This window comes from Jaculus jaculus, chromosome 10, assembly GCF_020740685.1.
Source record: "Jaculus jaculus isolate mJacJac1 chromosome 10, mJacJac1.mat.Y.cur, whole genome shotgun sequence".
Classification (NCBI taxonomy): domain Eukaryota; kingdom Metazoa; phylum Chordata; class Mammalia; order Rodentia; family Dipodidae; genus Jaculus; species Jaculus jaculus.
Window position 1 is genome coordinate 100,828,434 of NC_059111.1, and position 27,878 is coordinate 100,856,311.

The 27,878-nt window shown below is 46.2% G+C and overlaps 1 protein-coding gene across 1 annotated transcript in view; it reads left to right on the forward strand.

Annotated features, from left to right (window-relative positions):
- Positions 1-22,748: 22,748 nt before the first annotated feature.
- The window catches only part of Tbxas1 (thromboxane A synthase 1), a 240,363-nt gene continuing 235,233 nt past the window's right edge, over positions 22,749-27,878 (forward strand). Inside the window, exon 1 of the mRNA XM_045160556.1 lies at positions 22,749-22,878. Coding sequence (XP_045016491.1) covers positions 22,790-22,878 — 89 coding nt within the window. The 5' untranslated portion in view covers positions 22,749-22,789. The remainder of the gene's footprint in view (positions 22,879-27,878) is intronic.

The following is a 27,878-nucleotide window of genomic DNA, read 5'->3' on the forward strand; positions in this document are numbered from 1 at the left end:
GAGAGAGAGAGAGAGAGAGAGAGAGAGAGAGAGAGAGAGAGAGAATGAGCACACGAGAGCCTCCTGACATTGTAAACCAACTCCAGACACATGTGCCACTTTGTGCGCCTATACATCTGGCTTTATGTGGGTACTGGGGAATTAAACAAAGGCAGTCAGGTTTTGCAAGCAAGTGCCTTTAATGGCTGAGCCATCTCTCCAACCCTTATCTTGCTGTATTTTCCCACTCCTATTTATTTCTTTCCCATATTATACTTCTTCCTTTTGATTGTTTTAATTATTTTCAGAAACAGTTTTAGTAGTTTTCCTAAACAATCCCGCTCCTTCTCCTGCTTCAAGAAGTACCCTCCCCTTACTTTCCAGGCTGTCCCTCCTCTTCAGAGCTCCTGTCATACCATTTCCCTGTGGATACCTGCATCTTGACTCCCTTTGTTCCATCTCTGTTGTATCCTCACTCTAGATGCCATCCTAGATGACCAACACTTCCAAAACTTTCGCTGCCTCTCCCCACAGATCTGCTATCTGACCTGGAGACTCAGATGCTTCAAAAGCTGCTGCCCAGCTCAGTCTGGGCTAGAGCAAGACCCTACCTCCCCCAAAAGACCAGGAGGTACAGAGACAGAGAGAATGGGCACATCAGGGCCTCCAGCCACTGCAAACAATCTCCAGATGCATGCGCCGCATTGTGCATCTGGCTTTACATGGGACACTGGGGAATTGAACCGGGGTCGTTAGGCTTTGCAGGCAAGCGTCTTAATCGCTGAACCATCTCTCCAGTCCGCCAGAGAGGTTTAACTGAGGAGGGAACACCTGCCCTGAATGTGGGCTACCCCATCTCCAAGGGCTAAGGTTCTGGATGGAAGAAAAGGAGAAGGTCCAGCGAACGGCTGCATTCATCTCTCTCTGCTTCCTGACTGTGGCCTCAGGGTGACCGCTCACCACCGCACCCTCCCTGCCAAAGTGGTCTGCGTCCCGCAAACTATGAGCCAAAACAAACCCTCCCTCTCTGTCTTCAGTTTCGTTGGGTAGTTTGCCACAGCAACGAGAAAGGTAACGAACTCAATAGTGTTCTGTGTGTGACATAATCCATTTTGCCTGTAAAAATACCCCTTTCATGAGCTGCAGTCCTGGCATGACTTCTTTGACCATGGAGTTGTGTAGGTGGTTTTTATTCTGTTTGCAGAGCACTCTGAGGTTCTGCTAACACCATGTTTTAAGAAGGACACCTGTGCTTTACCCTGAACTGCTGGGAGCAGTTTGTGATGTCTACTCTCCCAACCATTAGGGAGGTCTGATATTCATTTAAGGTTTCAAGCTAGCCAAAATGTCTCCCGCTTCTGAAATAGGGAAGTTGCTGTCTTTATTTTGTTTAAGCCAGTATCTACATAAACTACACAGACCCTGTACACAGAGCTGGTGTAATGAAAATTCTACAAGCTGTTGCTTCAGTGTTCCTGTGCAAAAAAAAAAAAAAAAAAAAAGGTCACTTGGAGTCCTTTCTTTTGACTAGTCTCAGCTCAGTTCCTTGACACTACTTACTCAGCACCTGAAAACAGGTTCAATTGGTGCCAACAGAGGTGGAAGAGATATGTAGTAGCCACCATTAAACAGTATTTCTACCATTAAGGTGCAACAGACCTAAAAAAAAAAAAAAAAAAAAAAAAAAAATTCTCCAGGTTGCAGTTCCAGCTCCCAGTCTGGCTGCATCCCTGATCCATCAGGTTTGTTTTGCCTTGGCTTTAATAAACTTCCTTCTGGTTTTCGTTGAACAAAAAAATACTCCAGGGCAGAAATAATGGTAAAACTGTAATAAAATAGTATTCTGTTTTCAGTATTTGTTGTCTTTATTTATTTATTTATTTTTGGTTTTTCGAGGTAGGGTTTTGCTCTAGCCCAGGCTAATCTGGAATTCACTATGTAGTCTCAGGGTGGCCTTGAACTTATGGCTATCCTCCTACCTCTGCCTCTCAAATCCTGGGATTAAAAGCATGCGCCACCACACTGGGCTTGTCTTAATTGTAAACTTTTTTTTTAAATTTTCTTTGTTCATTTTTTATTTATTTATTTGAAAGTGACAGAGAGAGAGGGAGAGAAAGAGACAGATAGAGAGGGAATGGGCTCGCCAGGGCTTCCAGCCACTGCAAATGAACTCCAGACACGTGCGCCCCCTTGTGCATCTGCCTAATGTGGGTCCTGGGGAAATGGGCCTCGAACCGGGGTCCTTAGGCTTCATAGGCAAGCGCTTAACCGCTAAGCCATCTCTCCAGCCCTTAATTGTAAACTTAACAGGTTCTCCTCAGCCTGTTCAAGGCAGCCCAGAGCATGGCTCATCCCAGAGATCCCTGCTCTCCAGTGCTTATTTTGCCCCCTCAGTCAGCTCTGCTCACACTGGGATATGGCCCTCTCCCATTCCATCAGAGCTCTCCCCGTATTGCAAGGGTCAATTCTGCACCTGCCTTTCCTAGCTCATGAGCTTCCTGAGGATGGTGGCTGTGTCTACTCTTTGAAATCCCAGTGCAGCAGCTTGTAGCTACACGTTAGATGCTCAGTGAGTTAGTATTGAGAGAATAGATGATCCCTTCTATGTTAGCCACATACTTCATCACTTATGTCTATTTCTAATCACTTTGAGAAGTTAGGTATAAAGCCGGGCATGGTGGCGCACGCCTTTAATCCCAGCACTCGGGAGGCAGAGGTAGGAGGATCGCCATGAGTTCGAGGCCACCCTGAGACTACAGAGTTAATTCCAGGTCAGCCTGGACCAGAGACCCTACCTTGAAAAACCAAAAAAAAAAAAAGAGAAGTTAGGTATATACTGGAGTAGTGTTTCAGGTGTCGACGAAAACCAGATGCTTGTTGCCTGAGCGAGCTGACCAAGTGACTGGGACATTTGCAGGATGAATCGTTTACTTGTATCTGTTTGGCTTAGTAAGCATATTTTCCCAGCTGGTACCCAGACATGGGGTCCCATGCCCATGACTATCATGATTCAGGTTATAGAATGCAAATTCATCGCTTGTGAGAACGCAATTGTATTAGATAGGCCTTTGCAGAGAGATGGAAGGATGGATGATGGATGGATGGGTGGGAAAGGACTTTCTAGGAGGATTGGCTCACATTGTGACGAAGGCTTGGAAGTCCCATGATGGGCTGTCTGCAACCTGGAGTCCCTGCATTGTTGGTATTTTGCTCAGGGTTAAGTGTGTGATGGTCTCAGAAACAGGGAACTAATGGTATAACTCTCAACACAGCGCCAAAGCCCTGAGAACTCAGGGTGTGGGGGGAGGGGAGGGAGTAGGCCCAGACAGCTTGCACTCTGATGCCCAGAGGCAGTAAGACAGTCCTGGCTCCAGGGGAAAGAATGCATGCTTGCTCTTCCTCTGCTGGTTTGTTCTGGGGGTGAAGCGCTGCAGCAGTTTGGGTGGCCTGCCCACACTGGAAGCAGATCCTCCCCATTCATTTGACCAACCCATATGCTGTTCCGTTCTGGACATACCCAGAAACAGCGCTTCATTAATTATCTGGCTATCCCTTAATACAGCTAAATTGAAACCTGAAATGAACTGTCTTGATGAATCAATTTACTACAGCCGATGATCTGCAATGTTCTGAGCCCTGGCCTGTCCTTTTTTCACGGAATGGGTATTAAGTTAATTTTGTCACTTTCTGATGGACAGAAAATCAGAGTAGAGCGCCAGGAAGAGTTAACTGCTCTAAGGGCAAAACCATGATTGAGCATCTACCAATGACAGGTGCCTTATTAGTCGTCATGAAGAATCAATGGAAGCCGGGCGTGGTGGCGCACGTCTTTAATCCCAGCACTTGGGAGGCAGAGGTAGGAGGATCACCGTGAGTTCAATGTCACCCTGAGACTACATAGTGAATTCCAGGTCAGTCTGGGATACAGTAAGACACTGCCTCATAAAACCGGAAAAAAAATCAATGGAAAGAATTCATAAATGTTCTGATCATAGTTTTTTTTTCTTTTTAATTTCCCAATGGGATGCTTGTCATTTTAATGGCATAGGTTGTAATTTCCAAGCCTTTTTAGGGTGATTTGCATTTTTGTAGTGACATAGGTTATCTTAGGCCACCTAATTTGTCACACAGCTATAGAAACTTAGCTCAAGTCTCACTAAGAAAAGGAAGTCATGTACCCAGTAGAATTATCTTATACATTACCAAGAGGACTTGTTTATATGACCGCATCTTTTTGTTTTCCACTAAGCAACAGCAAAAGTCCATCACCACTTCTCCAGAGGATATTTCAATCTTAGCAAGCTTTATATTTCAAAAATAAATAAATAAAAATAAACAAAAATAAAGGCAAATCATAACAGAGCTAAAACTAACAATATCACATCTCTTCAAATTACGCCAGTTTGTCTGATCTAGATCTAGTAATTGTGTTACTGAAACCCATGATATATTTTTCTCTTTCCTCCTAAAGAAAAGATTGAGGTCTTTAAGATTCTATCTACAAGCACTCCTCAGTTTGAAGGGCAAAATCTAAAGACGGAGGCCATTTGAATTGTATTCAAATTTGTGTTGGTAGAATATGGAAGAACTGAGCTGTGGTGGCTCATGCCTATAATCCCAACACTTGGGAGGTGAGATAGAAAAAGTCCCATGAGTTCAAGGCCAGCCTGAGCCATAGAGTGAGTTCCAGGTTAGCCGGGGCTAGATAGGTTAAGATCTTGCCTCAGAAAACCACCAGACAAGCAAAAAAGAATATGAAAGAATTTGTTTTTGGATTGGATTTAACCTAATCTATTTTTTTTTTGTTTTTGTTTTTGTTTTTCGAGGTAGGGTTTCACTTTAGCTCAGCCTGACCTGGAATTTACTATATAATCTTGGGGTGGCCTCAAACTCATGGTGATCCTTCTACCTCTGCCTCCCAAGTGCTGGGATTAAAGGTGTACACCACCACACCTGGTTTAACCTAATCTAATTTTGACATAGGTTTCTCAAAATCTTGTTTGGGGGGCTGAAGAGATGGCTTAGCATAAGGTGCTTGCATGCAAAGCCAAAGTACCTAGGTTCAATTTCTCAGGTCCCACGTGAGCCAGATGCACAAGGGGGTACATGCATCTGGAGCTTCTTTGCAATGGCTGGAGGTCCTGGCGCACCCATCCTCTCTCTCCCTGTCAAATAAATAAGTAAAAATTAAAAAAAGATTTCAAAGCCAGGAGTGGTGGCACACGCCTTTAATCCCAGCACTCGGGAGGCAGAGGTAGGAGGATCGCCTAAAGTTCAAGGCCACCCTGAGCTAGCATGAGTCCTTACCTCAGAAAAAAAAATTCAAAAATCTATTTTTAAAACATATTTTATTTATTTGAGAGAAAGAGAGAGAAAGAAAGAATTGGGTGTGCCAGGGCCTCCAGCCATTGCAAATAAACTCCAAACACATGCACATCCTTGTACATCTGATTGACATGGGTACTGGGAAATTGAACCTGGATCCTCAGGCTTCCCAGGCAAGTGTTAACTGCTTAGCTATCTCTCCAGCCCTCAAAATCTCTTGAAAATATATTTTTTTAATTTATTTGCAGAAGGAGTGAGGGTACGGATACATCAGCGTTTCTCACCACTGCAAATAAACTTCAGATGCATGGTACTAATCTGTGCATGTGAGTACTGGAGAATTGAACCCTAGCTGTCAGACTTTGTAAGCAAGTGCTTTTAACTGCTGAGCCATCCCTCCAGCCCCCAAATCTTTTATTTATTTGCAAGCACGGAGAGATAGAGATGACAGAAAGAATGGACACACCAGGGCCTCTAGCTGCTGCAAATGAACTTCCAAAGTGTGTACCACTTTGTGCATCTGGCTTTATGTGGGTACTGGGGAATCAAATCTGGGTTGTTAGGCTTTGTAGGCAAGTGCCTTATCCACTGAGCCATCTCTCCAGCCCCAAAATCTCTCTTTTTTATTTAAACAAAGAAAGATTTTATTTATTTATTTGAGAGTGACCGACAGAGAAGGAGGCAGAGAGACAGAAAAAAGAGAGAGAGAGAATGGACACATCAGAGCCTCCAGTCACTGCAAACAATCTCCAGATGCATGCTCCACCTTGTGCATCTGGCTTATGTGGGTACTTGGGAATTGAGCCTCGAACTGGGGTCCTTAGGCTTCACAGGCAAGCGCTTAACTGCTAAGCCATCTCTCTAGCCCCCCAAATCGCTTTTTATAGGGAAATATTATTCCTTACTTATACTGGGTACAAATCTACATATACTCTGAATATACAGCCACTATTTGTTACATTTGACAGTGCGTCACATTAATGGTTGGCAGATGTTTTCCAGGAACCAGAGATCTTTGACCAAAGGTGGAATGTATGTGAGAGTGGAAGGCCACTCCAGTGAAATTGTTTGATTATTTATTTTGAGACAGGTTGATATCAAACTCACTGTGTAGTTGAGGATGGCAATGAACTCTTGATCCTCCTGCCTCCATCTCCCAAGTGCTAGGATTACAGGTGTGTGCCACCAGGTCCTGCTTAATGAGATGTTTTCAAAAAGAGTTGTTCCTCTCAATCATCTGAACGTTCTTATTGGAGAAGGACCAAAAGGACAACTTGGCACAAGCAGGCTCTTCTTTGCCTATCATTGAAAAGACACTGCTCGGGAGAAGAGTCTGTATCTGAACTTGATGATTCTGGACTAGAAACTATCTTCGAAACTGAACTAGAAACTTGATCTCTTGAAAAAAGACACTATGTTGGGACTGGGGAGATGGCTCAGTGGTTAAAGGTGCTTGCTTGAAAAGCCTGCCTGCCTGGGTTCAATTCCCCAGGACTCACATAAAGCCAGATAGAAAAATTGCACAGGGTTGGAGAGATGGATTAGTGGTTAAGGTGCTTGCCTGTGAAGCCTAAGGACCCAGGTTCAATTCCTCAGTACCCATGTAAAGCCAGATGCACAAAGTGGCACATACATCTGGAGTTTGTTTGCAGTTGTTTGAGACCTAGGTGAGCCCAATGCGTCTCTCTCTCCTTGCAAATGAATAAATAAAAGTAATTTTTTTTGTTTGTTTTTCGAGGTAGGGTCTCACTCTATCCCGGGCTGACCTGGAATTCACTATGTAGTCTCAGGGTGGCCTTGAACTCACTGTGATCCTGCTACCTCTGCCTCCCGAGTGCTGGGATTAAAGGCGTGCACCACCACGCCCAGCCTAAAAAAATAGTTTTTTTAGAAAAGGAAAAAGTGAGGCTGGGCGTGGTGGTGCACGCCTTTAATCCCAGCACTCGGGAGGCAGAGGTAGGAGGATCACAGTGAGTTCAAGGCCACCCTGAGTCTACATAGTGAATTCCAGGTCAGCCCGGGATAGAGTGAGACCCTACCTCGAAAAAAAATTTTAAAAAAAGAAAGAAAGTAAAAAGAAGGACAAGAAAATTTTAAAGCGGAAAGGACTATTTTATTCTGACGAGAACATATGAGTAATTACTCTGAAGATGGACTTGACCTTTGGCGAGGGATAGTTCTGGACATGTAAAGCAGGATACAACTGCTTTATGATTTTCCCGTGGCATGGAATGTACTATATTGTATGAAAAATACCACTGCCCCCCATGCTGAAAATGAGCAAAGCCTGATATTACCCACATGACTATCTCTAGCTAGGTGAGATTTTTCTTTTTCGACCTTGGACTTCCTGGCCTGTACCCTTCAGAGCAATTGCATTTCATAAATTTCAGGCACAAGCCTGGAACAGATGGCTGAAATGTAGGAATGGTCATAAATCTGGGCTCAATGGCTTCCAGCTCCCCATTCAAGGCTCTCAAATTCTGGCCTTGGCACAACTGGAATTCGTGTCACAGAATGGCCTTCCACAGGTGGTAATTCAGCAGGTTTCTTTCTTATTGCCTTTCTTGAAAAGTAGGAATGCTAAAACATCCACCTTCCTCCCTTGCTCCATAAAAGGCCAGCAGATGGTCTTTGCAAAGCAAGAACAAGGACGCTGAAGTGTTCTGCACTGTCTGGTCAAGGCTGGATTCCTACTGAACAAATATGCATGAGAACAGGAAGACAATATTGACCCCACATGATTGGGACAAACTTCTCTGTCACAGATGGAGTGCAGTGATCTTTGGATCAAATGCTTTGACCCAAGCCAAAAGATTTTCTAGAAAACTGTTTTCTGTTCACAAAAGCAATATACAGCCATCCTAAATTTTTGGAAGTTCAAACAAATAGAAGGAAGAAAAATTCCCTTGCTTTTGCCATGAGTGCATGCCAGTGTCTTTCACCCCATGTCACCCAGTGTGGGTTGTGTCTTTTTTTTTTTTTTTTTGGTTTTTCGAGGTAGGGTCTCACTCTAGTCCAGGCTGACCTGGAATTAACTCTATAGTCTCAGGGTGGCCTTGAACTCACGGCGATCCTCCTACCTCTGCCTCCCGAGTGCTGGGATTAAAGGCGTGCGCCACCACCCCCCGGCTCGGGTTGTGTCTTAATGAAGAAAGTAGGATGGGCTGGAGAGATGGGTTAGCAGTTAAGGTGCTTGCCTGCAATGTCAAAGGACCCACGTTAGCCAGATGCACAAAGTGGCACAGGTGTCGAGTTTGTTGGCAGTGGCTAGAGGCCCTGGCGCACCCATTCTCTCTCTCTCTACCTGCCTATTTCTGTTTTTCTTTCTCTCAAATAAATAAAAAAATAAAATATTTAAAAAAGAAAGTAAGAAATGACTAGGAAGGACACATAGGAAGAAGTGGAGGTGGAATATAGTTATGTCTTCATTTCCTCATGCCCAGTCTTGGAGAGGATGGACAGATGTGATCTTCCTGCATTGGTAATGTCATACCTGCTCAGCCTCCTGTGACCACTGCATGGCTGGTCTAACTCCCCCACAGACTTGGGAGTTTCGCCAGGAACCCTGTGGGTTACCTGGTCAAGCCTCTGGGGAGGCGCTCATGCTGTTTTGGGTAAAAGAAGGCTATTTTGGGGACAGAATGAACTTTTCCCAATCGGTGTTCCAGAGTTTACCCAGCACTGGGTCACTCTTGTCCTTTCAGGACCTGATTGTGTAATGACCTCTGATTATTTTGTAGCCATCTTCTATTTATTTCATGCATAAGTTCTGTGCTGCCACAGGACTGAAAGATGTTTCAGTACAGATGTGATGATGTATGTCTGTAACCCTAGCTCTCCGGAGGTTCAGACAGAAATTCTGAGAAATTTTTTCCAGGCCAGCCTGAGCAACATGGTAAGAGCCTGTCTCTAAATAAATAAATAAATAAATAAATAAATAAATAAATAGGGCTTGAGTGATGGCCTTAGTGGTTAAGGCACTTGCCCATAAAACCTAAGGACCCAGGTTTGATTCCCCAGTACCCACATAAGCCAGATACACAAGGTGGCACATGCATCTGGAGTTTGTTTGCAGAGGCTAGAAGCCCTGGTGTGTCCATTCTCTTTATCTGCCCCTTTCTCTCTCAACATAAATAAATAAATAAAATATTTAAAAATAAATGAATAAAAAACACGATTAGGATCTCAACTTCATTGTCCTAAGATGTTATTTTATTTTATTTTTGAGATAGGGTCTTGCTGTAGCCCAGGCTGACCTGGAATTTACTATGTAGTCTCAGGGTGGCCTCAGACCTTGAACTCAAGGCACTCCTCCTGCCTCTGCTTTCCAAGTGCTGGGATTAAAGGTGTGTGCCACCATGCCCAGATGTCCTAAGATTTTGATTAAAAAAAAAAAAAAGAATGTGAATTTAAAGCTGGCATTAGAACTTCAGTTTGAGAGTGAAATCTCGCAAGGCATTGCTGTTCTAAAATGGTGAGAAGAAGCATAGTTTAATTGTGTATAAGAGAGAGAGAGAGAAAAGAATAATTTTTACAAAGCAGCCTCACACAGCTCCCAGGCCTTGCTTTGGCAATTTTCTTAGTTTCTACGCAGCCTGACCAAGCAGACAGAATAATTTGGTCAATTCCATGGAGAGGCCACCTCTTTTGAAGTATATTATTTTAGGCGGCAGGCGATTTAAACAGCATAAATGCAGTGAGTTAACACACCTCAAACTGATTTTGTTGGTAAACATCACCCAACTGTTTTCTTATTAATTTACCTTGGCAACAGTTCTCCATCATGCAATTATATGGGATTTCAGAACCATGTTTACTCCCATCCCCGCACATACCTTATGTTACTTCGTCTCCCATTACCATGTTGAGAGAAAGGACACGCTCTTTGGTTTCTGCGATTATTTCACATAATGCAAGTGGGAGATGAGAGAGGCATGGACTCCGGGAGTGGGCACACAGGAAAGGGCTTGGGCAGTCCAGGGCTTGGTACGAGGCCACTTTGGAGAACATAAAGTACAAAGGAACAGAGGAGTCTTTGTGCTTGGCTCTTTCTGAATACCAAACCTACCGAGTCTGAAACTCTAACGTCAGGCCTGACCATCTGTATCTTAAGCTTTACAGGAGAGCCCCACACTTGTTGAGATTGGAGAAATGTTGCACCTAGAAACTTCCAACATCAGGTGCTCCTGTTCCTCAAAATAACTAGCCTCCATTTCCCACAGCTCCCTCGGAAGTCCCATCCCTGGGCTGGAGAGATGGCTCGGTGGTTAAGGCGCTTGCCTTCACAGACCAATGACGTAGGTTCAAATTCCCTAGGACTCACATAGATGGACAAGGTGGGCACATGCATCTGGAGTTCATTTGCAGTGGCTAGAGGCCCTGGTGTGTCCATTCTCTCTCTGCCCTTCCATCTGCCTCTTTCTCTCAAAATAAAAAGTACATAAATAAAATATTTTTTAAAAAGAAGTCCCATTATTGGCTCCCTATCCCCAGCCATAGAACCTTGAGGTCTTCTCTACAGGGCTGTGTAGGTATAGCAGGTGGACAAGACTCCACTCTACAGTGCTCTGCTTTCAAGCTGAGGAAGCAGGACATTTTACCGGCAGGTAAACGTGAAGCACTGGAGTGAAGGCATGCCTTTTTCTAAGTCGTCCATTAAAAAGAAAAATCATTTTATTTTATTTATTTGAGAGAAATAGGCAGGGAGAGAGAGAATTGGTGCACCAGGGCCTTGGGCCGCTGCAGACAAATTCCAGATGCATGCGCCCCCTTCTGCGTCTGGCTTATGTGGGTCCTGAAGAATCAAACCTGGGTCCTTTGGCTTTGTAGGCAAGTGCCTTAACCTCTAAGCCATCTCTCCAGCCATCTCTAAGTCGTCCTTTTATCTAATGGTCAAGCTCCTTCTTGGACGTCTTTCTTTCCCCATCCTTCCTCAGCCTCTCCAGTCCTAGCTAAGGACCATTTAAGGAGCTGCCTCGATGGTCACACTCCTTACCTCCCTGCTGTCCAGCCTCAGCCCTATTTCTTCAGCTCCATTGCAGTTGCCCAGCCAGTCTCCTTACCCATTCTACCCTCCTTTCACATATGTACTTGAACACATGCACATCTGCTTGCCCACACATACATGTACACGTGTGTGCCCACAGGAATCTTTTCCAGGAAGGCTGGGGCCCTGCAGGGCAGAGTCCACACTCCTCAGTCGGCTATCTAGAGTCTTCCACCTGCTGGTACCTCCTTATCTCTCCACAGACTTCCCCATGAACCCTGCCTCCAGTCAAACAGGTCTACTGGGAAAACCTTGATAAGATAAGCAAGCAAAACTCAAGACAATGAACCCGGAAAGGGGCAGGTAGCCCTGTGCATGTCAAGCTGAGGTGGATGAGGAAACTTCAGGTGCTCAGGGCGAGGAAGGGTTCATCCGGGTTCTGAGTTAACAAATGGAGAAAGATATCAGTGGCTCAAGAATTCAGTGACACTTTCTCTTTCTTTCCTTATGGCACTTCCTTAATTACAGCTTTCTTAGAAAATCTAGCTTGAGGAGTCACTTGGTGGTTACCTCAATAAATGGATGCATTTCCTCGAAAAGTAATCAGGTGTTTGGGTTGTGGAAACAAACCTCAGTTTATTTCAGGTGTTCTCAAGTGTTACCTCCTATCTTCAAAACCCAAAGAACGCTACTGCCACCTGCTGGCAGCTACCTCAAACGCAGTCAGGAGTTCATTGGTTCCATCCATCCATCCATCTTTCCATTTAACAAACATTTTGTAAACTCTTATGAGTAACAAGCAGACATCTCCTGAGCACTGGGAGTACATGAGATACAGTCTTAGAAACTTGCTTCTGGGGTATAAACAGAGGTAATATTTAAAATAAATATTTAGCTGGGAGTGGTGGCACACGCCTTTAATCCCAGCACCCGGGAGGCAGAGGTAGGAGGATTGCCGTGAGTTCGAGGCCATCCTGAGATTACATAGTTAATTCCAGGTCAGCCTGGGCCAGAGTGAGACCCTATCTTGAAAATAAAATATTTTTATTTATTTGCAAGAAGAGAGAGAGAGAGAGAGGGAGGAGGGTGTGGGTACACCATGGCCTCTTGCCACTGCAAATAAGCTGTAGCCACATGTGCTACCTTGTGCATCCGGCTTTACATGGGTACTTGGGAATAGAACCTGGACCATCAGGCTCTGCAAGCAAGCACCTATAAATGTTGAGCCATATCTCCAGGCCAAGAGAGAAAGTCTTAGTGGGATATGTTTGGGCTGCTATGGTAGGACACAGATTCTCAGCCCATCCTCTCTGGGAAGCCCTGCGTGGGTCTTCTTCTAGGGGTCATCTGAGTCCTGAAGATTCATGGGGGGAAGGATGAGGCACAGGTGATCCAGGGCCTGTCCCAAGTCAGATGAATAAAGGTCAAAGGCAGTCTGGGATTTCTATCCACAGGGAAGTACAGGCAGGGAGGGACAGTGAAACGGAGGCTTGATCCAATGTTCTGAGTACAAGGATGACTCCTCTGGGTGGAGTGAATATTTCTTATTTGTGTTGTTCTCGGGATGTGGGGAACTGATCCTTGGTTCAAGCTGCACCACATCCCAGAGATCTATGAGGTGGGTCAGGATGAGTATCACACACAGTCCCTGAGGCCCAGTGGGGCCGGGGCAGGCTCTTGGCGGTGGGTCTGGAGCACAGTCTCAGTTCACAGCTCCATCTCCTGAGAGGCAATTGGGAAGACTGGTCACAGGTCAGCACCCTATCACCTTAGGGCCTAGTCCCTTTCCATGCCTGTCCCCTGAGCTGGCTGCCTAGCTTTGGTCTCAGGGAAGCTTTAGCTCCAGCTTTAATTCTGTCCTACTGGCTTGTTTCCAAGGTAAGAGAGGCTGGATTGAAGCTATGCCCCAGGTGGGCTCCCACCTGTGACACACACGCTCTATACCCGTCTAGCCAGATGCCTTTTTCTCCTGGACTGACTCCATTTCCCAGCATCCTTTGCACTTAGGTATGGGCATGTGTCTGAAATCAGGCCAAGGCAAAGAGGGAGGAAATGTTGGTATCACTTTGAGGCCTGGCCTGGAAAGTAATTTTTCCAGGCATCTTCTCTTTCCTCTGTTGGCCATTTGGCTGTGGAGGATCCAGCAGGGCCATGTGAGGTCTAATGAGCTCACAGGATGGAAGGAACCTGAAGCCCTGAATCACTGTGTGGAAGCTGCCCATGAAACACCCTCATTTGGACCATTATGTGAGTAAGAAATGCATGTCTGTAGCCTTAAACTCTTGAGGTTTGGAAACTTCCTGTTTCAACACTTACTCTCTTCTTCTTCCCAGACTCAATTTTTAAAACCGTTTTTATTATGAATTTTTTTTCAAGGTAGGGTTTCACTCTAGCTCAGGCTGACCTGAAATGCACTATGTAGTCTCAGGGTGGCCTTGAACTCATGGTGATCCTCCTACCTCTGCCTCCTGAGTGCTGGGATTAAAGGCGTGTGCCACCATGCTCGGCTATCAATTTGTATATCTACACATAATGTGTTTTGATCATAATCTTCTGCAATTATCTTCTTTTGTCACCTCCTTCCTCGTAACCCTCCCAATGAATCTTTTCTTCTTTTTTTGGCTTTTCGAGGTAGGGTCTCACTCTAGCCCAGGCTGACCTGAATTCACTATGGAGTCTCAGGGTGGTCTCAAACTCATGGAATCCTCCTACCTCTGCCTCCCTGTTGCTGGGATTAAAGTCATGTGCCACCACACCCGGCTTTTCTCTTCTTCTTCTTCTTTTTTTTTTTTTAAATATTTTATATATTTATGAGAGAGAGACATAGAGATGAGGGGGAGAGAGAATGGGTATGCCAGGGCCTCTAGCTACTAACTCCAAACACATGCTCCACCTTGTGCGTCTGGCTTTATGTGAGTCCTAGAGAATCAAGCCCGGGTCCTTAGGCTTTGCAGGAGAGCACCTTAACTGCTAAGCCATCTCTCCAGCCCTCTCATCTTCTTTCAAATGAGCCACACTCAGTTCTTATGCCCATGTTTTCATTTGTGGGTAGACAGTATGGTCTTGCTGTACATGGATGGTTTCCTTGGAGGCAGCTGTTGTCAGAACTCCTGACAAGCCATCTTCTACATTTTGAATTCCCACTATTGGCCCCGTGCATGTGGTGAGATGTCCTGGCGTTGACCACTTAGAGAATGCCACTTGTGGTCTTGCCACAAGCCTCTGTGAATTCTGCTTTCTAGGCATGCAGTGTGTCTCTCCAGAGCCTGGCCTGCCCAGTGACTGGGAGGTGACAAATGACTCTTCCAGGTACGCCTTTGCTCAAAGCTTCCAGACTTGCCATAAGGCAGTCACGCCATCTGCTGACTCTGCACGTTCACATGTAAAGCTGTGTCTCGCCGTCCACGTGTGGCCACATTCAGTCACGAGGAGAGCCTGAAGAGATTCTGTGACCATCTAGAAAGTGTCGACATCTGATAGATGAAGATCATGGGCGACATCAATTGATGGAGAGGCTGCAACATGAAGGAACGAGGTGGGCTCGGCTGCATTGGGTTGGCAAGATCAAGAACAGCCTGTGGTTGGTAACATTGTCTCCTGTCTTCTGACGGCACATGTGATCAAGATCTGAGTGATGGTGTCACTTCAGCTCCCACCTGTGTGATGGGGACACCTGGGTGAGGGTGAAATGTGGGTGTGAGGTTATCATCTGAGGAGCCCGTATTCGTTTCTTTTAAGGCAAGCCCAACAGACTGGCTTTTTTTTTTTTTTTTTTTTAAGCGAGAGAGTGAAAGCTAGAGAGAGAGAGAATTGGTGTGCCAGGGCCCCCAGCCACTGTAATCAATCTCCAGCTGCATGTGCCACCTTGTGTTCATGTGTGACCTTACACAGTTGCATCACCTTATGCGCCTGACTTAAGTGGGATCTGAAGAATTGAACATGGGTCTATAGGCTTTGCAGGCAAGTGCCTTAACCTCTAAGCCATCTTTCCAGCCCCACATTCTCTTTTGGCTTTTCAAGGTAAGGTCTCACTCTAGCCAAGGCTGACCTGAAGTCACTATGTAGTCTTCGGGTGGCCTCGAACTCTCAGTGATCCTCCTACGTCTGCCTCCCAAATGCTGGGATTAAAGGCATGCGCCACATTCACTTTTAATAATGAAACCAGAATGCTGGAGAAATAGCTCAGTGGAAAAAGTGCTTGCTGCACAAGCATGAGAACCAGAGTTTGATCCCCAGAACACACATAAAATGCTGGGTGTGCTGGCACTTGCCTATAATCCCAGCCTCAGGGAGGCAAAGACTGGCAGATCACTAGGGCTTACTGGCTTGTCTGGCTGTATTGGTAAACTCTAAATTCAGTGAGAGACACTCTGCCAAAAAAAAAAAAAAAATAAGGTGAAGGGCTGGAGAGATGGGTCAATGGCTAAAGCCACTTGATCACAAAATTAATTAATTAAAATTAATTGAATTAATTAAAATAGTAAAATAAATAATTAAAAATTAAAAAAAATTGAGCCTGCTGGCACAGGCTCAATTCCCTTGTGCCCATGTAAGGCTGGATACAAAAACAGGTGCATGTAGTAGCAAGTTCTGTACACACACACTCACACACAAATAAATAAATATTTTAAAATATTTAATTTAATTTATTTATTAATGAGAGAGAGAGAGAGAATGGGTGTGCCAGGGCCTCTAGCCACCACAAACGAACTCCAGACGCATGTGCCCCTTTGTGCATCTGGCTAACGTGGGTTCTGGGGAATCGAACCTTGGTCCTTTGGCTTTGCAGGCAACCCCCTTAACTGCTAAGCGATCCCTCCAGCCCAAATAAATATTTTTTAAATGACATGGAGAGTAACTGAAGAGAATAATGTCAACCACACGCATGTGCTCACACGTGCATGTAGCACCTCACATACATGTGCACCCACACGTAAGAACATGCATACACATGTCCACACCTCAGACACGTGTACACACCTCACACATGTACACATACCAAAAGAATAATGAAACCAGGTGGATCAAGTTGGCCAAACTCCCGCTGTCTCATGTCCTTCTGCTTAAAGCTCAGTGGCTTCCCCTTTGCACTTTGAAAAGAAATCAGACATTGTTTCTTCACAGAGCCGCCAGCTCCCGCTCTTGCCTCTCCTCCATCATCCAGCCCTACGTCACCCCTTGCTCAGTGGCCCCCAGTCTTCTCTATATTCTTCAGGCACGTCCAGCAATGGCAGTTCCTTGTGCAAGCTCAAAAAATACCAGCTGAGTGAATGCTGAGAGGAACTGGAAGCTCAGCCAGGAGAACTGCAAGCTAGCAAGAGAGCTTGTGGCGGGCGGGCGGGGGGTGTCGATGGAGGGTGAATGGGTGCCCCTGTACATGCAAATACAACGAGATCAGAAATCTTGCCCACTTTCCATACCAGGGTTCCCAGGCCTAGAAGGCTGAGCGGCTACCAGGACACCATTGAACTAATGGAATGAAGTGTGATGGATGGACTAGGGGAGGAGTGGCCAGAATGAGAGAAACTTGGTAGGTAGAAGCTATAGGCCTTGGTGGTGAACTGGGGTGGGCTGGGATGGGTGATAAATGGAAGAAACAGCAGAGGTCCAGGATGGGTGCAGGTTTGTGGCTGAGTGGAAGGAGAAAAGATTGGCTGAGACAAGAGAACATGGGGTGAAGTGAAGGGAGGATGGAGGCTGCAATGATGAATCTAGCTGTAGAGATTCTGACCCTGAAGCATCCGTAGGATACAGTCAGAAAGAACCCAGTGGGCAGCTGGATATATTGGTCTGAAACTCAGGAAGGATAATTGAGCTGGAAGGGGAGTTTGGGGAGTGATTAGCTGGAGGACATTAATGACAGCCAGTGAGCGACAGAGATAGCAATGTAACAGGCCGTGTGGCTGTACAATGACATAGAAAATATGGTCCCTGCCCTCGCAACCAATAACAAAAAAAAATCGAGATTTGACATAGACCTTAAAGCTGTTTATGCACCTGTCCATATCTCCATAGCAACCCCGAAGCAAAAAGAGAGCTCTGCCCTTATCACAGGCAGGAAAAGCACACAGATGGCTGCTGTCTTTCACAAGTCTGCAAATGCAGGGGACGTCTTCATTTCACGCCAGGCCCACAAATAGTGGCACCTGGAAGTTCTACATCCCTAGCCAGGCTGAACCCGTATCTCCTCCTGCGCTGCAGCCATGGTGCTCAAAGACGGGGTCACGGTCGAGCAGCCCTCTCTGAGCCTCCTTTCCTCTGGTTCTGTCTCGCACATAGACTTTCCAAAAGTTATTGGAAGGATGATTCTAATGACCAAGATGCCAAATTCAAAGACACTTCAGCAGCTGCCTCGCTTCTTGGCCTTTTTGGAACTGCTTCTTGCCTTTGTCCTCTGGTAGCAGTGGAGAGGATACATGCAGGCCAAGTGCTCGCTGTCCATCGGAACTGTTAAGAAGCCTGCGTGGGGCGTGTTTCTCTCCTCACAACCCTGGACAGTGGGAGAAATGGAGACTTGGAGGGGAGTCAAGTTGTTTGTGTGTGTGTGTGTGTGTGTGTGTGTATGGACATGCCAGAGTCCCTTGCCATTGCAAACGAACACCAGATACTTGCTTTATCTTTCATTTTTTTAAATTTTTATTTATTTATTTATTTATTTGAGAGCGAGAGACACAGAGAGAAAGACAGATAGAGGGAGAGAGAGAGAATGGGCGCGCCAGGGCTTCCAGCCTCTGCAAACGCACTCCAGACGCATGCGCCCCCTTGTGCATCTGGCTAACGTGGGACCTGGGGAACCAAGCCTTGAACCGGGGTCCTTAGGCTTCACAGGCAAGTGCTTAACTGCTCAGCCATCTCTCCAGCCCACCTTTCATTTTTTTAACTAAAAATTTTTCTCTTTAGAGAGAGAAAGAGAATTGGTGCACCAGGGCCTCAGCCACTGAAATCGAACTCCAGATGCTTGCACCACCTAGTGGGCATCGAACTCATGGCGATCCTCCTACCTCTGCCTCCCGAGTGCTGGGGTTAAAGGCGTGCGCCAGCATACCCGGCCTTGATTTTAGTTTTTGAGGAAAAAAAAATTACCTCACTGGGTTTTAAGTCAAAAGACTAGGGCTTGAGCCTGACCTCTAGAATTATTGAGGATCTGGTTTCAGGCAGTCACATGACATCTCTGACATCATGGATGCCCAGTTTCTTCAACTTGGAGCCCAGGAATGAAAGGTGCTGATCACGTCCTTCTGAGGGTGCTCTGACGAAGTGATGAGGTGCTCTAGAAAGCTTCTTTGTGCTTCTGGACTGCTAAGGAAGAACTGCTATATCCCCTTGCACCGCCAGTGATGCCTCTGCCTTACTCCTGACAGAGCCATCAAGCTTAGCTCTGAGCAGCTGGAAGCCATCTACCGAGAAGGAAGACTCTGCCTAGACATCCGCAGTGCAGTTTTTAAACATGGGGAAGATGGGGGAAATACCACAGAATTTATGGAGTGAAAGCTTTAAAAAGAAGCACAAGATCTAAGTCAAAACAGTTGACTCAACTTTGGGGGGGATGTCTGCCTGGAGGTAGGTGGGAAATAAGAGAGACTCAGAGGGTGGAGACGAGAGAAAGAAATCTCAGTGGGGTGACCTACCCTGTGGTGTCAGGGGACTCATTTACACCCAGCTCTGGGGTAGGAGCAAGCCACGCTGCCTGTTCACAGGGTAGCGCCACCCAGCATTTTGGAAACGTGTCGTTGGGTCCAGCAATTTAACTTCTAAGGAACTCATTTGAAGTTGGGCAAACTGGAAACAGTGTGAATGTCATGCACTAGAGGCTGGGCTAGTTGAGTCCTGAATAGTTACTGGTACATTTCTCTGGGTGTGAACGTGACAGATACTCATGTCACAGTAAGTTAAAGTGCACAGATATAGTAATTCTTTCCTGCAAAAACCAAAAATATCTGTCTGTTTATATGTGCGTGGCAAAAAGATACTCCATCATGGACATCAAATCTGCAGTACGTCCTTAGTCATGTTGCTTTCTCACAGAAAAATCCTTTAGATCTCTCGATCCTGGCCTTTTCCCTTCATCCTAGTTCATTTACTTCTGCGCCCCTCGGAGTATTATCTCCGCTCCGCAGCAGGCAGAGAAAGGGTGTGGTAATCTCTTCATGGCATTTACTGTTTCTACAAATCACAACTCACCTAGGAAGACCTCCAAGATTCTTAGTCAGAGGAGTGAGCGCATGAAGTCAGTGTCCCCCAGGGGAGCGGTTATCCCTCCGAAAGCTGGATATCTCTCTAGGTCGGCCACCAGCATTCTGAGCATGTGCAGTGAACAGGGTGGGACCTGGGCCAGGTGTGAGCGTGCCATATCCCGAGGGTGCTTTGGAGGGTGCACATTCTAAATGAGGGGTCCGAGGAAACGATGGGAGACCTAATTGTCACCGCTACACAGCCGAGGGGCCTTATTTTAGTCACTCTCCCTAGTATGGGTTTGTTTCTTCCTCCATAAACAAGACTTTGCCTCGATCAACATTTCTCAAAGCACATTTTTTACAGTACTACATCTGGGGCATGTTAATAAATGTCCCTGAAGAGGGATTCTGTGGTCAGATGCACTTGGACAGAGCTGCGCTTTATATCCCACCCTTGACATTCTCAATACACAGCGGCAGAGATGGAGGAGTCATGCAGTGAAAACACTCACTTACTAATGTTTACACCACTGTCTCTCACGTTTATTTCACCTTGTAATCCTTTAAATACATATATATTGTGTGTGTGTGTGTGTGTGTGTGTGTGTGTGTGTGTGTGTGTGTGAGTGTCTGACACATTCACTGAATGAAGTCACATCTGAGGTCATTCCTCCCTCTCTGAACCCAAGGCCATGTACTTCCTCCATGGCACTTTGCTGTTGCCCTGCCCAGCAGCGGCTTGAGCTGATGGCAGAGAATCAGGCCCTGTTGAGGAGAAGTCCTGGTCTATGTGAGAGAACACACAGGTCGGTGGACATCTCTGGGCTGACTCTGAGAGGATGGGATACAGGGAAGGAAATCCTGAAATGACTGGGCTGTAGCCGGGGACATCTGGTGGTTCCAGGTGGACCGCTGCTTTGGGGGATACAAAGTGGGCATCTAAAACAGGGAGGCAAGGCCAGGTGTGGTGGTGCACGCCTTTAGTCCCAGCCCTCGGGAGGCAGAGGTAGGAGGATCGCCATGAGTTCAAGGCCACCCTGAGACTACGTAGTGAATTCCAGGTCAGCCTGGGCTAGAGTGAGACCCTACCTCGAAAAACCAAAGACCAAAACAAAACAAAACAAAAAAACAGGGAGCCAGGGTAGTTGGGGAGTAGGGAAGGGACCCAGTACCCTCCTATACAATGGGACTAATAAAGCTTTACCTCCGAGGCCTTATCAAGAGGATAAATGAATAAACACACGCAGCCTTGTAGAACAGTGACTTGTACATAACAGGGGCCATCACAGATGGCGTTCCAACGATGAATTATGTTTTTATTTTCAGTCAGTGTTTTTCTCTGACTTGACAGGTCACTCATCTGTCTCCTGGGCATCTCCATGTTATAGTGCCAAAAAGAAAAAAGTGCTGGATTTTCCCCAGTATTCTTCATTTTGTTCATCTCTGTAATGTCTCCCTACCCACCTGCTCATGTTAGGAGTCTGGAAGTTAGAAATGGCCCCTCCTTCTACTTCCCTGTCGTGCCCATCCACCCATTTTTTTCCTGCAGTAGTTCTCTCCATTGTCTATTTACTACCCACCAGCTCCTTTCCTCCTCCCACCCTCCCTGCTCTGGTGAAAGCCTCCTCGTCTCTGGGTGAAAGCAGTGGCCTTCAAAATGTCCCCCCTGCTGTCCCCACCCAGTGACTTCTTCAATGATAGCCTGTAGCAGGCACAAACGTGGCTACACTTAAGCGCTGACGAGGCACAGAACATGAGGCCAAGCTTCTGACCACGACGCCATGGGTGTCTGCTCTCCGTGGATGCCTTCTTCTCTTCCCAGCAGCCTCTGGACTATAGTGTCTGTACTGTGTGAAGGTCTTTCTTGCCACAGGGCTTCCATCTATGCCCCCCCTTACTGCCCAAGGCATTACTGATACTCCCTGCAGGATGAAATAACCAGCAAATCTCAGCTGAAAGCTTTCCCCTCTAGACAACTGTATCATGCCCTCCTGGTGGGTCATCCCAAGGACTCTCACCATACCTCCATCTTTTGACCTTCATGGCACTGTTTTTTTTTTTCTTTAAATGTATTTTTGTATATTTATTTGAAAGTGGGAAAGAGGAGAGAGAGAGAGAGAATGGGCATGCCAGGGTCTATTGCTGCTAGAAATGAACTCCAGACGCCTGCACCTCCTTGTGCATGTGGCTTATGTGGGTCCTGGGGAATCGAACCTGGGTCCTTTGACCTTGCAGGCAAGCACCTTAACTGCTAAACCATCTCTCTAGCCCTGCTTCTTTATTTCTAGACATACTTATGGCCCGTCTCTCTTCAGGGTTTTTGTGAGTGCAGCACAAGGCCTGGCCCCATACGTGCAGGAATGGATGAACATCACAGTGAATAATTCCCTTCGGACCTCCCAAAGGTGAGAGGTACTGACTAATAAGGAAAAATAAATCAATCCAAGCCGGGCGTGGTGGCGCACGCCTTTAATGCCAGCACTCGGGAGGCAGAAGTAGGAGGATCGCCGTGAGTTCAAGGCCACCCTGAGACTACATAGTGAATTCCAGGTCAGCCTGAGCCGGAGTGAGACCCTACCTCGAAAAAAAAAAAAACAAAAAAACATCCAAGTTGCTTTGGTCGGATAAGCCAAGAGTTAGAACAATAAACTCACACAGGGGCCCATAGATGTGCCGTTGGACAACCAAGGCGCCTGACTACTTAAGCCAAGACTGCCTACCTGGAGCACTGAGTACATTCCCGAGCCAGGGGGTTTGACCCAGGAACGATGGAACTTTGGGGTGGCTGGCTTCCAAGCAGATAGCATTTTTAGAATGATGTCCAGCTCCAAGATTTTTCTGGGACATTCAGAACTTCCTGATTCATAGCATCACTGAATTGGGACTTTCCAGAGCGCACAGCGGTACATGTTGAAGGGGGCGCGGTGGTGGTGGTTTGTGTGCCTTTGAGGATGACTTGTCAGGGTCGGAGTAGCCGTTGATGCTTACGACCATTTTGTTTCTCGGTGGACACGGGTCCTGGGGCTGTGCTACGGCTTCTCGGGAAGCTAACATAAATGTTTATTGACAGCACAGTCATCAAGAAAATAAAGTTGCTGATTCATTGCCTTACCCCGAAATCCTTTGTTTCTCCCCCCCTCTTCCTTCCTCTTTATAAAGACGCACTCTGAGGCAGAGCACATTTTGGGAACCCACTGGATGTGCTCTGTTCCTGGGTACTATTTCTTTCCCTACCACTTTCAGATCGGGGCTTTTGTAAGAGTAGAAGATCAAGCCCCCTCTTTTCTCCAGAGGGCCACCCCTTTGAGGTCTCAGAGGAGCAATGGATGTCTCAGGGTTTCTTATATCAGAAGTGAATGGCTTCATGGGGACAGTGGTCTTGATCGTGGTTCTCCTGGCCCTTCTGAAGTGGTAAGTGCCACCAGCCCAAGGAACTGTGGCATGGCAAGAAATGTCAACCTTGGAGCCTGGCTGGTTCCAGCTGGGGTATGGTGGTGGCGGGGGCGGGGGGGGGGAGTGTGTTTTTCTTCTTTTCTAATCTGGAGGGAGTTGAGTATTAACACAGCTTCAGAATTAAAAGCAAACAGCCAGGTTAATCTTTTGCTAAAATGCATGAGATTCAAGTGTCAGGAAATGCTGGTGATTCAGGGATGGAGAACGCTACACATAATTAAGTTTGAAGGAGATGGGAAAAGAAACAAATTGGAAAGGCACTGGGTTGGGGTAGGAGTATTTCCTCATATCCTGTCATATCTTCTCACCTTGTTTTCCTTCCCTTCCCTTCCTTCCTTCTTTCCTTCCTTTCTTCCTTCTTTCCTTGCTCCTTCCCTTCCTCCCTCTCTCTCCTCTTTCCCTCCCTCTTTCTTCCTTCCTTCCTTCCTTCCTTCCTTCCTTCCTTCCTTCCTTCCTTCCTTCCTTCCTTCCTTCCTTTCTTTCTTTCTTTCTTTCTTTCTTTCTTTCTTTCCCCTGAGGTACGGTCTCACTGTAGCCCAGGCTGACCTGGAACTTACTATGGAGTCTCAGGGTGGCCTTGAACTCATGACGATCCTCCTGCCTCTGCCTCCTGAGTGCTGGGATTAAAGGCATGCGCCACCATTCCTGGCTCAATTTCCTAATTTTCTAACATGTGATAGAAGGAATGGATCCCAAAGAAAGTAGAAGCTGGAGATTCTCTGAGGGAATGTTCTTGCTCCCTGTGCTTTTGAAAAAAAAATTTTGTTTATTTTTATTTATTTATTTGAGAGTGACAGACAGAGAGAGAGAGAGAGAGAGAGAGAAAGAGGCGGGGGGGGGGGAGAAAGTGGGGGGAGAGAATGGGCGCATCAGGGCTTCCAGCCTCTGCAAACGAACTCCAGACGCGTGCGCCCCCTTGTGCATCTGGCTTGCGTGCCTGGGGAATCGAGCCTCAAACCGGTGTCCTTAGGCTTCACAGGCAAACGCTTAACCGCTAAGCCATCTCTCTAGTCCTCCAGGTGCTTTTGTTGATTCGATAGCAGAATGTCTTAAGCTTGCTCTGTGATGTCTACAATGAGCTACACTTGTACATGTCCAGCCTGTCGCTTACACTTATTAGAGTTACCCACTTGTTCAGAAAAACACCTGGATTTAGGTGACTCTGGATTTTAAGGAGAAAGTGGAAAAAAATAATGGAGTTAGAACAGAGTTTCAATTATATTTCCAGTGGAAATAAGGCCTCCTGTGTATTAATAACTGGGAATGTGCTCTGAAAAAACATCAAGCATTATGCAAATGTGAGGTGTTATTTTTTTTTTTTGAATTTGCATAGCTGAAATGGAATTCACGTTTGATGTTCTATGATGATGAAATTACTTCTTGGAAATTGGCTGCGAAATCAGGCTTCAGTCCCAATGCTGTTTTGCTTTTTAACAGGTTTAATTATTATTATTTTTTGAACTTTTCAATCTCGCCGTAGCTTATCTGGCATTGAAGGCAGCCACATGTGAATATCAAAAGCACATGGTAGCTCCTTGACCCCCAAACATCAGTAATCCGCCTTCATGTGTTTCTATGCTCCATGAATGAAGTCTAAAGCACCGGGCCTGACATGCAGCAGGTGCATAATAGATGTTGACCACTATAACTTACTAAGACCTATACAACCTAGATAAGTTTGGGGCTGGGCGGGGAGTACTTCAGAGGCAGCACACGTGAATAGCATGTGTAGAGTCCTAGATTCTATTTACTGTACTGAAAAAATAAAAAAAAGGTCCTTAGTGGTTGGATTTATAGGTGAATTTTTGTTTCTTATTGATATGCTTATTGATGTTTTCCCATCAACAGCTGTGCTGTGACTGGTTCTCAAAGTGTGTCCCGCCTGAATCTTCCAGTTGGTCTCAGAGCACCAATATTTCCATTATACACTCTTCTACCCTTTGGCTTCTGCTTTTATGATGTCGTTTTTATTTCTGCATTCTTAACTCCTAGTCCTGTGCCTAATGCGCGGCATGACCTCAATAAATGTTTGATGAGTGAATGAGTGGGTGGCATACCTCACCGTTGCTCTGATCTCAGAAAGGGCCCTGTGTCCTGGCTGATAAGCTGCTGGATCTGGGCGTTCCCGATCAGCTTGCTGCACCCACTCATGGACGCTACACCGTTTGGTAAGGCGGCTGTACGTGTGCAATCTACTCTTGGGACCCTATTAACAACTGGGTTCAAAGACACAGAGTGAAGAGAGAGGCATGAAGCACAGGTGGTGAATAGGAAGTGAGAGCTGCCTCCCACTTGCTATCACAGAAATATTTATCAACCTGTTAATGTGTGCCAGGCTTGGTGGGAGGCCCTGGTATAAGGTCAGGGAACAGGAGATTTGGGTCAGATGAGCCAGGCACGGGGGAGGGGGAGATAAGCAGTGGGACTGAGCTCAATGTCTGCAGAGGTTACAGCTGCTGGGGAAGAGGCAGTGGGAGAACCCAGCTATACTTGCATGCCTTCCTTGATCTGGCGCAAAGATAGCCATCCCCGGACTCCGCGCTCGAATCCTCCAGGCAGCCAGTGAACAGCAGCCTGCAGCTTGACACCACCAAGGCCTCCCTCCCTCCAGCTGCTTCTCCCACGAGCATCCACGGAGAAGACTGAGAGATGATCCAAGGGAGGGATGGTATGCTAGGAACCTGAGGCAGAGAGACCCTGACAGCCATTTTGGACTCGAGGGGAATCGTAGAGGGTAACCATGTTTTAGATGCTCAAACAGTAAGAATTAATGCCTCCAGCTGGGCGTGGTGGCGCACGCCTTTAATCCCAGTACTCGGGACGCAGAGGTAGGAGGATCTCCTTGAGTTCAAGGCCACCCCGAGACTCCATAGTGAATCCCAGGTCAGCCTGGGCTAGAGTGAGACCCTACCTCAGAAAACCAAAAAAAAAAAAAAAAAAAAATGTCTCCCCAACCCCCCAACCAGATGAAATGGCAAATGACAGTCTAAGTAGTGAGTATGTGAAGTCATCAGGGACTCCAGAGTTGCATCCTGACCCCTTAGCGTATGAGTTCAAGGGATGGTCCAGGGTCTCTCTTCTCATTATAATTCTAGAATGTCAAGCCCATACATACCACGAGGGCTCTACTAGCAGTTAGATGAATGAGTTCAAGTTGGCAGTGCCACACGTGGCTTGTCTCCTTGCTTGAAATGCCCTCCCTCTGCTGGTTTTTCTTTTTCTTTTTTTCTTTTCTTTCTTTCTTTCTTTTTTTTTTAAAAATTTTTTGATGTAGAGTCTCACTGTAGTTCAGGCTGACCTGGAATTTACTATATAGTCTCAGGGTGGCCTTGAACTCACAGGGACCCTCCTACCTCCCTACCTCTGCCTCCAGAGTGCTGGGATTAAAGATGTGCGCCACCATGCCAGGCTTCCTGTTCTCTTTTCTACAACATAAGCTCAGTGTGTATCCTCAGGGGAGTGTTTCTGCGTCCCAGGACACCAGGAAGCCCCTCCTTATCTCGTCTCTTTCACTTAAAGTGTCTAGTAAATGTTTGCAGAAAACCCTTAATCTCTGGTGGTGCTTTCTTTCTTGCCCCTTTAAAAATTTTATTTTTATTTTTATTTTATTTATTTGAGAGAGAGGGAATGAGAGAGAATGGGCACACCAGGACCTCCTGCCATTGCAAACGAACTCGAGATGCATGTGCCCCCTTGTGCATCTGGCTAACGTGGGTCCTGGGGAATTGAACCTGGGTCCTTAGGCTTTGCAGGCAAGCACCTTAACCACTAAGCCATCCCTCCAGCTCTTCCTTGGCCTTTTGTTAGCCTTCATGGTCAAATCCAAATCTTAATCCCTTGCCTACATGCCTTGCCTGGTTCCCAAAGCCCACGTGTGCATATATAGTGTGAAGCAGCTTGTCATTTGCTTTTCTTTTTTAGTGTGTGCATGTGTGTTTGTGGAAGCCACAGGAGAATCTCAGGTGATTTCCTCAAAACTGCTGTCCACCTTCTTTGACTCAGGTTTCTCACTGATCTGGAGCTCACCACTTAGACTAGACCAGATGACCAGTGAGCCCTAGGGATCCTCCTGCCTCCACTTCCCAAGTATTGAAAATTACAGGCTTAGGCTATGATACTCAGCATTTGACATGGGTCCCGAGGATTGAACTCATGTCCTGATGTTTATGAGGCGAACGCTATCTCTTCAGCCCCTCTCCTCACCTGTTGCCTTTCCAGTTCTTAGACTTGGATTATTTTCATGCCTCTACTCATTTTGCAGAGCAGAGACTGTGGACTTAATAAGCAATTACTGAGTGAGTGAGACAAAGTAAGTTCGTTTCATTTAAAAAGAGACTGCCATGAACTGGATGTGGTATAGTTTGATAAATTTCCCCAAAGTGAATTGCTACCATTTTTCACTAATGATCATTGAAAGTGACTGATACTTGGCTAGGCAGAGTGACGTGGGGTGTAAGAAGTTCTGGGCTGCTCCTCAGAGAGATGGAGACAGAGTTAGGGCTGTAAATTATGTTAGCTCTGAGGACATGAAATGCATGCCATGGTGATTAGCACACCAGCTAAAACATTTTCAAAACTCAGCTTATAGTTGGGGATGTAACTGTGCTTGAGGGATTGCCTAGAATGCACAAGCTCCCCCCCCCCACCAGGTTTTATACCCAGAATTTTGGGGGTAAGGGTGAGAAAATCATCTTTCTGTATAAAATGATGTGAGGTCTGGGGGATACAGCTCAGTTGAGAGAGTGGTTTGAAATTCTTACCTCCAAGAAAGAAGTCGCATGAGTTGAATACTGCTTAGGGTGTCCTTAAGTACTGTGTGGTTCAACTTTTAAGCAACACCTTAGGACTGGTAGCTGGGTTCCTAGGGTAGGATAAAAATTTCTTTATCCTTTAAGAAACAGTGTAAGGAAATAGCTCAAAGAGTAACAATACGTTTCAGTGGTGGAGCTATGGGTGAT